At 33.9% G+C, this 13,282-nt stretch overlaps 1 protein-coding gene across 1 annotated transcript in view; it reads right to left on the bottom strand.

Annotated features, from left to right (window-relative positions):
* LOC129940412 (homeobox protein Nkx-6.1) overlaps nucleotides 1-12,223 on the bottom strand; it is a 39,556-nt gene extending 27,333 nt beyond the window's left edge. The window contains exons 1-2 of the mRNA XM_056048731.1: nucleotides 10,408-12,223; nucleotides 8,456-8,641 (exon numbers count right to left, since the gene is read on the bottom strand). Of these exons, the coding sequence (XP_055904706.1) occupies nucleotides 8,456-8,641; nucleotides 10,408-11,272 (1,051 nt within the window). The 5' untranslated portion in view covers nucleotides 11,273-12,223. The remainder of the gene's footprint in view (nucleotides 1-8,455; nucleotides 8,642-10,407) is intronic.
* Nucleotides 12,224-13,282: the final 1,059 nt, after the last annotated feature.

Below are 13,282 nucleotides of genomic sequence, written 5' to 3'. Positions count from 1 at the left end.
AAATTGGCTAGGAAAGTTGGAAAACGTTTGGAAAACATGTCAATAACACTTTGCACAAAAATAAACAAAAATAATTGTTTTTAAAGTGAACGAATAGAGGTGATAGCTGTGGCGGTACTTTTGTAGCATCGAAAATCTTAAATATATACTATTCAAAAACTAATATTTCTTTTCGTTTTAAGGCCGTCCGTCGTAGGCAAAGTGATAAATTTTTAACTTCCCATAGGAAGTTGTTGTAAGTGGTCCGATTTTTCCGATTGAAAATTTTGAAATTTCTCGACGTTTCAAGGCCGCTAGATTCGAAATAAAAGATTTTTAGAGGGATGTCTGTGCGTACGTGTGTATGTACCTACGTTCGTACGTCCTTACGTCGTCGTTGGCTTGTCTGTACTTTCGCGAAGCTTTTTTCGTAGCTCATAGCTCAAGAACCATTGCAGACAACTACTTGAAATAAATTTTGTTATACGGATAATGCAGAAAGATGCAGAAAGGACTCTCAACAAAATTGCGTGGGTGGTTTTTTTATCATAGGAATTTTAAAAAAGGTGCAATTTTAGGTTAACCCAAAAATTTCACGAACCAATAACGCCTGAGAATTGAATTAAATTTTATATTATGTATATATTGTTACGTGGTACCAAAGAAAATATCCAACTAACGGTTCTGTCACCTCGAAAATTTTATCTCCAAAATAATTTTGTGCAACGAACGTAAAATTTTGAGAAAATCGAATAGGGAGTTTTTTGTACAAAAAATAAAAACCTAAAAAAAAAACAATAATTGGTAAAAATTTACTTTCCACTCCAATATATTTTCAAAAATTAAAAAAATTGGCTTTAAACTAATTGTATCTCACAACAAATATGGTTTTCGACATTCAGTAAATGTTTCATAAAAGTCGAACTGTCCGTTTTTTCATACAACATTAAATATAAAAAAAAATGGTAAAAATTGATGTGCGGTTCTTGATATCTCGTGAACAATAGAAGATATTGATTTCAAATTAATTTCATGCATCCAATTTGTATTTGTTTATATAAGAAATAACAACTTTTACGAAATGCTACTGAAATTGATATTTGCATATGATGCAAAATATTGTTGGTAATTTTTATTTTTTTTAGAATAATTCAAACCTTTTAAGCAAGACAAATCGGCAGACGGGATGGAAAGTTATCAGTGTGGGTCACATCCCAACCTCTTTTTGTTTTTAATATTGCCTTAAACTTATGTACGGGATGTTTTTTAATTGTTCTTAGTTTATACTTATGAGGGTAACTGTGAGACATCTTGTTCATTAAACCAAGTAAATGTTCAATATAATATTTCTTCAAAGAAATTAAAAATCGATGAAACGCGTGAAATCAAGAACATGTTGTGATATAACCACTTAAGAATTTCAATTGCTTTCGAGAGTTTTAAAGAGCAATTAATTGATCTGAACAGTCATAGCTGCATCATTTCACAGATACGTAGTTGTCAATCTTAAAGTTAGTTTTCGATTTTCAACAAAATTAAGCTTGATGATCTGATTCGATATTAAATATGTAATACTTTTTCAAAGGACTTAGTTGATCTGAGTTCGAATTTGATCTAATAATTTCTTAATAAAACATTTTTGCAGATTTTACAATACACAAATGTTTATCTTCTGATAAAGTTAAATATTTTTAGCATTTCACCACTAAGTTTCTAATTAGTCGTAATTTTTACTGGACTCTCTAAGATACTTTAAAAAAACATTGAAATTTATGCTGGCGAGGCTTGGCTTTGGTGACGATTTCGAATCTGAACTTCGATTTCATTGTCCATTACAAACATGATGTGATAGCTTCGTTTGGAAAAACGATCAATTATTTCTAAACCATTTTTGTCGTTTTTCCAAAAACAATTTAGCATAAATGTTTCTTTCATATAGTCATGAAAGAAACATTTATGCTACATATGTAATGTAGGATAGATGAAGACGAAAAATGAATGACGAGTTTATGAAGTACTGCCAATATTCAAATCAAATAATGTAGATTATTTACGTAATAGTGTGATTTTAATAATAGATTCCGATTTGGGTTACCAAAAATCTTTGGGATATTTTAATTTTTCTGTGCGTTAATGAACGAAGCGTAAATTTATTGAAAATGTACACTTTTCGGAAGAAAAAATAATTTATATTTCTGTAGTTGTAGATATAGCTATGTGTCTAAATGCATTTAAACTTCCAAAATTAACCTAAAAATTCCACACCACTTTATTATAACCATACACTCAGATGTAGTATAGGAACAAATTTGGCCTGATTCTGGAATGTTAATCAAAAGCACAGACACTGCAGACCTAGGGGTATTTGTAAACAAAAACATGTCGACCAAATAAAATATAAAGCTCCCTCTTTGGGCGCCATTTTTCTTTCTCATCTTTGTGTGGGTATTTCTTAATGCTATTGTTTTGCTGTTTGTGTGTGAGTGTGAATGTGAAGTAGGTACATTATCCTTGTGGATTCATAGTCACAGTACATAATGTCCTGCCAGCTTTTCGAGTGTGGAAATGGAGAAGCAAGCATCCACTCACTGAGCATGCTGTGTGTATTATCCTCCTTTTCACAATGGAGTCCATGGAGCTTTTCATTATGTACCCGTTGGCTGTGGCGGTGGTGACGGCGACAAACGTTGACGGGACGAAGCGAAGGGTGACAACAAATTCTTCCCCCAACTCCTTTACTATACCACCCAAACAACAATTGTTTCAAAATATGTATAAGGGTTGGTGTTGCAGGAGGATATGCTTGTAGAATAATGTAGATACATCACATATTTTTGGAGCACGCACACACCAATAAAAGACTTGTTAGTAGGTTTGTTCTTCACAGATTTACAAGATCTTTCCTGGTGTGTTTCTTACTCGGGGATGGAGATGGGGTTGGGGACTTACATCAGAAAACAACCTCTCCCTCCCTTAGCAAACGGTTTGTGAAAATAATGCAATCATATATTATTATTATACGTATGTCAGTTCATCGTTCGCCTCCCTGCCACCCAACTACGAATGTCTATGGAAATAGGTATTTTTGGGGGGTGCTCTCAACCAACACGGGGGTGGATAACAGACATTTACATCGTGTATAACGGACGTTATCTCATCGTGTAGGTTCTGCTTGTGATGTCTGCCTTTGCTCTGCAGAATGTGGGGATGCTGGAGCTGCTGCTGCTTACAAAATGGAGAATTTATTAGATGAGTTGACATAGAAGGGACTTGAAGGGGAAGGGGGATGCTGTGTGTGCGGATGAACAGAACATGTTTATTTTGCTTGCGCGTATATGTTTTTCCTGGTTTCATGATACATAAATATGTGAAAATGATTTTCATCGAATGAAATGAACATTATAGTGAATTATGTATGCATGTTGTGAAATGGAGAATGAGGGGATTTTGATAAACATTACAGAATTGTTTTGTTATATGGAGATTTATGTTTTTTTTGTATTCTTAGGGACCGTATACCACCTATGTATAGATATGTAGGGTATGGGCTCCTATAAACACATTATTTTTGTTTTGTTTTCTCTTCTGTTATGTTTGAATGGATAAGGATAGGTATCTTTCTTTTGGTTTGGTGAATTTAATTCAGTAATGATTATTGGAAATATATGTAAAATATTGCAGCTTCACCTTGGAATTTATATACAGAAAATGATCAATCAAATTAAACTACAATTCCAGCTGCTGTAAAGTGTAATAAGAGAGTAAGTAATTTCCTTCCTTGATGAAATTGGTGCGATACACTACCTTACCCAAAACATTAGTTACGACATATTTTTTCATAGCAATCTCATGTTGGGCGCCAATTAATGATATCTTTACTTTATAAACTAAGCGGAGTGTTTTGATTGCAGGTTGTTGGGACGGTTAAAACAAATTTCAAAATATCCATTGAACAAGTTCGATTGATAAAACAATTGATTATAAAAATGGTGACTGTTAAAAAAGTCGATAGATCATAATACGGACAGAAAATTAAAAAAAGTATTTATGCAATGTTATAAGTGAAATAAGATAAGTTCACGCGAACGAACATTTTACTCAATTGTTCTCTAAACGACAAATAAGACGTTTTCAAATTTTGATTTTACATTTATAATAAGAGACCCTTTCCCAAATATCCGGGAACGAATAAAAACATTTTGTTTACAAGACAATATTGGCATTTCGACAATAAAATAAAATTTAAAGACGCAAATTTACACAATAGTTTTCCGATGAAAATTACATTTTTGCTCTGAAAAAAAAAAAATGAAACTAAAATTTGTTGAGATACATGAGATGATGACAACGATGATGCTATATAGTAAAACGAGATTTGTTTTAGTTCTCTAGGATATAAAATGTATTTTTCTGAAGATTCATGTTCCAAAGATATGTAACGTCTCAATAAATTATGCATACAATTCAATGTAGTAATTTTCCACAGCAAAATCATATAATAATTTTTTAGTTTAGGTAAAAAAGTCTTAAGTCAAAAAATTGCATCCTAGGCTTTTGATTTGGCGTAACAGACTGTTTTTTGTCTGTTTCCTTTAGTACTTGAGTACAACTTGAGTTGGGAATAACTAATAAATAACGTACCTTTCAATTCAGTCTTTAGAAAATAGGACAGAAGAATGTATGTTTATTTTGATATTAACATATTAAGTAGGTACATTTGGTCTGTGTGACCAGTTTCTGACTTAAGTCCTCTTTGACTAACGTCAAAGAATTGTATGCAAAATTAAACAGCTTTTTTATGAAAAGATAAAGATTATTCAATATTTTGCGCCAATTAAATTAACACTGATAGAAAATATTTATTGTATACAAATTTCGCTTCATCAATTCCAGTTTTGTTGCCTCAAAATTAACTGGCTCGACAAAAATATTAACCTTATTTACCTTTAAACGAGTTAATAAAACCATTGAATTTTTTTAGAGTTTCATTTCTTTATGATGAATTTTCATCATTGTTCCAACGAAAAACTTTGTAAAAATATGATTTGCTTATCATTCGGAAATAAATAGAAACATATTTGTCGGTCAACATTCTTATATACTCAAATTAAAAACACACATTTATCAAAGAACCCTTAAAACATTCTCATTACCGCTTTCACCGTGAAAAAACATTCATTTTTGAATTGCATTATTATAACAATTTGCAAGTTTTTTGATAGCCCGCACATGCACGTCGGATTTTTTATTTTAAGTTCCTGGAGCGACTTTTTTCTGTCAAAGAATCGTACGCTTCTCATTTCATTTAATGCTGAAAAGCAGAGTATGAATTTTTTTTATTTAGAATCTAAAAACAATAATTTTTGTTTTAACAATCAAAGAATGAGCACGTAACTGCATGTCCTTCTGAAAGATCTTCCGTTTCTTTGGGCTGTCTTTAAATTTTTAACAAAACAAATAAACATCATGTGGTCATTTAAATTCTTTTAAAAGTAACTATACAGAAAACACGAAAAGAAAACACAAATAGGAATCAAATTTTTCTTAGAAAAAAAGAAAATCATTTCGGTTATCGGAACATTTTGTTAATTTTCTAACAATAATGTTTCTATTTATCTGTTTGCGGATGAAAAAGATCCTTTTTTTTCAATGTACAATGTACAGGTAGATACAAACACGTACCTAAAAATGTTTAAACTCCAATTCGTATTTTCATTTCCTTTCTACTTTATACACATATTTCAATGATGATTTTCCAAAAACTACACTCGTGGAATTAATTAAAATTAATCACGTTCCATCATATGATTGTCAATGACATTTTATAGTTTAAATTCAAAAAAAAACATAAACAATCAATCATTCGACGATGCATAATTATGGTCGCATAATTATGCTTAATATTATGTTTCACACTACGCGTTATGTCAGTTGATGATGATGGTGATGGTCATGGGGGATATAGGAACTCCCAAGAGTTATTCTTTTCCTGGATTCTGTGCGTGCGGATGCATTTTCCCGCAGATAATTACAGATTACAGATACACATAATATGTAATTCATTTAGCGTTCGACGAGACGACTCACGATAACGATACGATCTGGAATATGAAAAACACATGCATTCATAATAATTCCCAAAATATGAATATGGAATTGTGAAAACATTTACACAATGAAATGACAAAGTGCCAACGAACAAAGTTCAGGCATCATGCCCCCTTCATTCTCTTGACTTGATATAACTCCAAGAATATTTATTTATTGGAACATTGCCGCAATAAAAAAAACACAATCTTCAATCCTTTTGTGATCGTTTGGTCTCGTGGTAAAAATTCTGTGGAAGTTTAGTGCATCTTCATTGCATTGTTTGTTTTGACAGGAGTCACGAAAAAAAACTTCTAGAAATCATAAATGTATACACTTAATTTTATTAAGCACCGCTCACAATAATTGACAAAAAAACTTAAAGGAAATGACTTTTAATAGGGATAAGTGAAATTTTGCAATGTCATTTTCATAAAATATAGACAACACCTAGAAATATTTAAAATATTCTTAAATCAATTCTTTTTAAGATTAATTTTTGTTTCCTCGGAGCGATAATTTACTATTCCTATTGTGAGTTTCAACTAACAATTGATATTTGATAAATATCGAAATTTAGCATTTAATAGACATTTTGTATAGCTACCATATTAATTATAGGTACCTACTTCAAAATAAGTTTCACTGCAGAACTTTAGTTTACAAGGCGTCTTAAGTTTTTTTCCAAAGCTTCATTTGGATTATTTTAAATATTTGTCTTATCCTGGCATAAAGGAAACGTGATATCAACATCTGATATCCGTATTTTCTCACATAGTCAGGCCGCTATCAAATCTCTGGACTCTGTCTCTACAAAATCTATAACAGTCCCTTACTTTTGGTCATATCTAATAGAGATGACACAACAGTTTAATATTCACCTTTGCTGTTTGCCAGGCCATAAAGACATTTCAGGAAACTGTAAGGCAGATGAACTCGCCAGGAATGGTACAGTACAACCCATTCTACCAAGTTTGGCAAATTCTGGCATACTAATCGCTACATGTAAACTATTGCTAATGCAGAACGCACTGTCTAATAGAAAAGCATGCCACGCGGGTAGACGTATTCTCAAATGACTTTTGCAGAAGCTGTATGAATGAGAAAGTGGAGAAAACTGTTCTTCACCTCCTCTGAACATGCCCTGCTCTAGTTCAAAATCGCAAGAATTACCTATTAGAATTCTTCTATAACGATCTAAATCATATTAACATAATTAGCATCTTACGTTTCATAAGGGATTCAAACTTGTTTCATTGAGCTTAGAAGAAAGAATCAATATTTAAATATTTATGTGGTATCGCAATGGGCCATTTAACTGATGGCCTAAGGGTGTCCTACTTCATCACGGACAGCCACTTTTACCTAACTTTGTCTATTAAATCAAATTTGTCAAAAACTTAAAAATATCCTTTGTCACAAAACGACGCGACGTAAAAAAACCTTTGAAACAAACTCAATAATATAAACATAAATATGACCATTGAATTTTCATCAAATCATTTTAATTAAAAGTTCCCTAATTTCTTTATAAATGTCCCTATTTCAATACTTATCGATTGATCAACTGATTTTTGACACTTACATTTGGGGTAATAATAAACTACCTAATAGCCATTTGAATTCCACCAAAATTATTTTAAAAGGTTTTCGTGCTTTAAGGTTTTCACAAATTTCTTTTAGAAGTCAATAATATCGTTTGACAAATTTTTGTTTTTAAGATTTTCGAAAATATTTTCAGAGTAATTGCTTTTTTTAATTGTGTGATACCTAATACTTTAAAAATCGAATCATAAAATTTTTATTCTCAGAGTCTTGAAAGCATGAACGACAGTTTGTATGAGAAATGTTGTTCATATTTCTGATTATATACAGAAATCTCTGAGACCTTAAAATTATGAATTAGCCAAATATTATTTAAAAATTACCTTTTTTTAACAAGTTTTGTAAAACTGTAAAAATAGTTTCCCTTTGTCACCAATGATATTCACTTTTTAAGAAATACAATTTTCAATTATTATTGTTTTTAAATGTGATGTTGGTTGTTTTTTGACCCAGACTGTAATGTATGTAGGTTAATCAACTCGATCGCACAACAAACCTAAAATAACAACCGCGAGATCGCGATCGCTAACAATTATTATGAACAACAATAATATTTATACGATGACAATTGAATCGATGATTTAAGAGGCAATGACGAATGCATTTCGAGTAATAAGAAGAAGTGTTGAGATTTAAGTTAAGTTAATTATATTCTCCGTACAGCCTCAATCATACAAGCAGTAGTATATGTATTATCGATTTTTTAATGAGGTCTTGACTTTTTCAACATCAAAAGATTATAAAGCATAATAACATAACATTTGCATTAATTTATTATACTCACTTGTGTTCGATAGTCGTTCTCTCCATGCCATCGGATTTGCCACTAGACCTTGAAGTCCCGGCCAATACAGATGTGTTCGGTCCACAATGTGTCCAGCGTGAGCCTTGAGAGGCGCTCCTTGACTTTGTGACAGGTATTGCGCCATACCGGCAGCAGCAGCAGCTATTGAGAAACGAGGAATTCCGCCTGCAAAAAAGATGTTATTATGATCTGAACAAGTTATGTACAGTTTTCATTTAAAATTTGTTTAAGGTATTGATGGAAAATAGAATTGACGTCAACTGGTTCCTTGGCTCTATGAATAAGAAACTATATAACAGAGTCGCTTGGAATAAATGAAGAAGTTCTTTTTATATTAGTCATTAAGAACTGGATTGCAATTAAGTTAGCTAACATTTCTGTAAACGCACGAATAAAAGTTAAGACAAATAACAAGTTTTTTTTTGACTTAGCTGTTATAACCCTGACTTAAACAGTCATATTTAATATTTGCTTTATAACTTGTTTTATGGAAAATAAAGTTCTTGAGTGGATTCGAATCTTACATACATACATTTCTTAAAAACCGTTACAATTTAAATTTTTAAATATGAGTCAATAATAATAATTCTTTGACTGACAAATAGATCAAAATATGTCTAAATTAACGATTTGCAAAGAACTTTAAACTGGAAATATTTATACTTTATCTATTAAACTAGTTTTGAAGTGAATAAAACGATTGTAAGTTAAGCAAAGTGTTAATAATGAAGTGCCTTAAGAAGTACATTCTATGCGCGTCGATGGTGTTCAGGCTTTTTAATTAAGTTAATGAATTGGTAATTGGTATACCAAGTTATGGCCATAGTTAGTTTAATTTTTATCAATTGTTTTAACCTAAAGTACTTTTACTTCCCTGACAGTGAGTTTGCGTTTGACTTCCATCGGTTAGATTGTTCTAGAAAATTAGGAACTTTAAATAAGCCTAAGAAAATGTTTCTTTTTAAGAAGGAAAATTTCGTTGTTGTGATTTCATGTGAATTGTGTTGATCTTACAAATCCCAGTTTCATGAATGCAGCATAATTTTTCAGAGGAAAACTAATTTTGAAAAGCTTTTTCGCTTTTTTTTGATGATAGACTTGAACATTAATTTCTTGTCCAGTTCTGCTTTGAAACTTTGGCTGCAGTTTTAAAGGTTTTAACATGTTGAGATTTCTGAAGCTGAATATTCTGATTGCAATAGAATCATCATTACATATTTCGGGATGATTTCGACAAAAACACTAACACGGCCAGGAAAGGAAATTATGGTTGTTGAAAAGAGCTACTGACAAGTTCTCCAAGTTCTAAAGTTATACCAATTGAAAGTTCTTCTGGAACTTGTCGTTTTGCTTTTTTAAATATCTTATGTTTAAGACGAATCCTTACATTTTACATTGTCTATTCGTATATGACTTCAAAAAGTGAAATCTAAAACTTTTTTAAGTCTCTTGCTCACTTGTAAAAGTTCCATTTTGCATAATTTTAAATATATTTATCATAATTAGAGATATTGTTCGCAATTAAGTTTGAATTTAACTCAGTTTGCATTAAGCGTTTTGTGCTATAGTTAGTAAATGTTTAAACTAATTATCAGGCAAATTTTTAAAATTGGTTTGCCGTCGCACAATCCAAAGGGGTTTATTGAGATGAAATCTTTTCTAAATGGTTTTAGAACAGATATTTAATTTGCTATTCGAAGCGACTTTTAATAAAAATCATCTTGATAGTGTTTCCTGATCTTCTAAGCTAATTTATTAACAAAACAAGTGAAATAATCATCATATAATAACCTTTAGGGTTTAAAGGCAAACCTAAAAGAAGGCCTTGGCGACGGCTTTTTTAAACTTATTGCCTTTAATCAAACCCATTTAGGATAAGTGTCAATTAATTTACTATGACTTTAATCTTTGTTATATTTTACTTTACTTACCTCCAGTTAAAGCACTTAATCCCGCCGACGTCACAGGTGGTGGCGGTTTAGACAATATCGTATCGATTCCATGCGGATTCGCTGCACCCTGTGTGTGTGTGGTCGAGGTGTGATGATGGCTATTGCTCATACCATATCCGCCATTGGAGCCATTCGAGTTCCCTAAGGCACTACTAATGGGTCCGCCGCCGCCACCACCTCCACCCTTACCACCGACGGCTGATTTCATTTCAGTCATAGAATGTAGCGCCGCCAATGGCGGCCCCAAAAAACTCAAAGGCAATTTATGATCCAACATCGTACCGGAACCAACGTACCGTTTGTTCGATAGATTTTCCGGACTGTAATCGCTGCGCGGGGGACTTCTTGATTCGCTATTGTTGCCGGCCTCTTCGCTACTCCGATGGCTGACAACGGAAAATGATTTAGTGCTGTCGACGGGGCTGGAGTTTTCGTAGCTGCGATTGTTACGGTTGTTATTGTTACTGTACGGATTGCAGTCGGTTGGACTTTCCGAATGCAGTCGGGATGACGTTAGAGAATCTCCCCGATAAGCGCTATCAACAGAACACAAAGGCGGTGGTGGTGTGGAGGCGTTTTCCTCTTCGGAGCGGGATTTAAGCGATGATGGTGTTTCGTCAGGTGATTTTTTCAACAAGGAATTAGGGAGATTGTTATTATTGTTGTTGTTATTGTTGTAAGCGTTGTGATAGTCCAAAATCGTTTCTCGCTTTCCGTAAGTGTGATGCGGCAGATATTCGCCTTGCGGTGAATTGTCCGAATTATTGTAACCGTTAGTCCCCGAATGCAATGGTGGGCTATGATTGTTCCCAACTGCTGCGTATCCGCCACTATTGTGACGCATATACGGATTTACCAAATCCAGATTGTTGTTTTCTGGATTGTCTTCCCGGAAGTTGGGATAAATGTTGCCGTTAAAAAATTGATGTGCTCCGAAAGGAAATCCCACCGGGGCTCGAAATGCTCCAAAATTGAAAGAAGAACTGGGAGACAAATGAAATTGTTTGGGGTCACCACCGCCTATCAAATGGTGTTCGGGCCTTGACAACTTGGGGCTTTCGGAGCCCGAAGCTGATGTAGTCAAATACGGGCTACCCAGATTGACGAGATATCGAACTTGCACGATTTGGAAATTATAGACGACAATAAGTATCGTTAACACGACCGATTAAGCATTAAGGAAGCTTTATTTTCAATTTTTAAGAAGATTAAATTCACAATAGCCAAAAGCATTCAAAATTCAATTTAATATTTTCTTTGAAATCACTGTTATCCCATTGGTATTTTGAATGAAACACTTTTAAAAAACACTGTCACTGGCATAAACAGAACACCTAAACGTCCATTGGCACGAAAGAGTTTCACACGAAAAAAGTTGGTCGCGAGCTACCGTTTTGCCGTGTCCTAATGATTAGGCCCAAAATCAAAGAATGATTTCGAAATTGACTACCGACGTTTTTTCAATGAGCTCAAAACTAAACACAGAACAGAATTCTTTTCCTTTTCCTTTGACACGACACAACGATTCCACTTGGATTGTGTTGTGATTCTATACGTCTACGTCTACGTGTGTGCGTACGAATGCGGAGAGTCACTAAGTAAAAATGAGAATTGAAACGAAATTAGATTTCATTAACCGAAACCGAGATGGCATTCTGGGATTCCGGTAGTCGGATAGTCGGGTAGTCTGAGCTGAGCTGAGGATTTTATTCTGATGTAGTCCGTAGTGATGCAGTAACTTCCTCGATCGATGCGAAAGGGAGAAGCAGTAGGGTTGGTTTTAAAGAAGAAAATTATTAACACACACATCCAGCCGAAGGACCATAAAAAATCATCCACCACCAGAAGTCCAGAACTTATCTACCTAAGTTTCATTCCGTTCCATTGCAATGAACTTGAAATGGATTTGGAACACCTATTCATACAGGCATACCATTGCCTTATTCGAAACCACGCCTCTTGCCAGTGAGGAAGGGAAATGAATTTCGCCATCATTAAAAGACAGCAGCCATTTGGAACATGCGTTTGCGTTGTGTCTGGCGGAACAAGCGGTCAATGGGCTGATTCCAAGTTATTCCGGAATTCGACAGGCGGAGTTACTGGTTACTGCTATTGTCATTCATATCGGACAGAGTGGCTCATTAAACACAGAGAAGTGTCTTTTGTGTTTTTCTTTGGCCATTTGGCGGCTTCGGCTTGCAATGAAAATGAACTTTCAGCATTTATCCCGTGCTGGCAGTGTGGTGCTTTGAACTTTATATCGGAGTGAATTCTTTGCTGCTGCTGCCTCTGCTTCTGAAGCTGATGCGGCTGTTTTGGGTGGGAATGAAGTGAAAATGAGATAGAATAACGATGTAGGTAAATAAAGAAGCAGTTAATATTGCTGTCCCCTCACGCTCATCCTCAGCCACAGCCACAGCCACTGCCACCATATGTATCTTGCTGCCACTGGTGGCTGGCTGTTGTTTTGTTATTGTTGTTTCTTTTGTTAGCTTAATGATCTCTCTTCGCAATCGCAAGTAGCCCCTGTTGAAGAGCGAGGTGTTCTATTTACGATTCTATTGTGTATCGTTTCTGACGGGGATCGAATTTTGAGCTCAGGAAGATTTGCTGCTTCTGCTGCTGGAAGCTGGAGTGGCAGAGTACCGACCGGAGTAGAGTAGAGGAACCTCCCAAATTGCTTAATAAGAGTATTATTATTGCGGAGAAATTAATTTTGTATTTTAACCTTTTGAATATGCGTTCATTGTTAATTATGATAAATTGATGTTGTGTTGATATTGTGTGCGTTCGTTTCTTTTTTTTTAAATTTTAATGTGCTTTTTAATGGCTTTTGAAAATAAGAAGGTGCCTA

Source organism: Eupeodes corollae, chromosome 1, assembly GCF_945859685.1.
Source record: "Eupeodes corollae chromosome 1, idEupCoro1.1, whole genome shotgun sequence".
NCBI classification, from domain to species: domain Eukaryota; kingdom Metazoa; phylum Arthropoda; class Insecta; order Diptera; family Syrphidae; genus Eupeodes; species Eupeodes corollae.
This window is presented reverse-complemented; position numbering and strand designations above follow the sequence as displayed.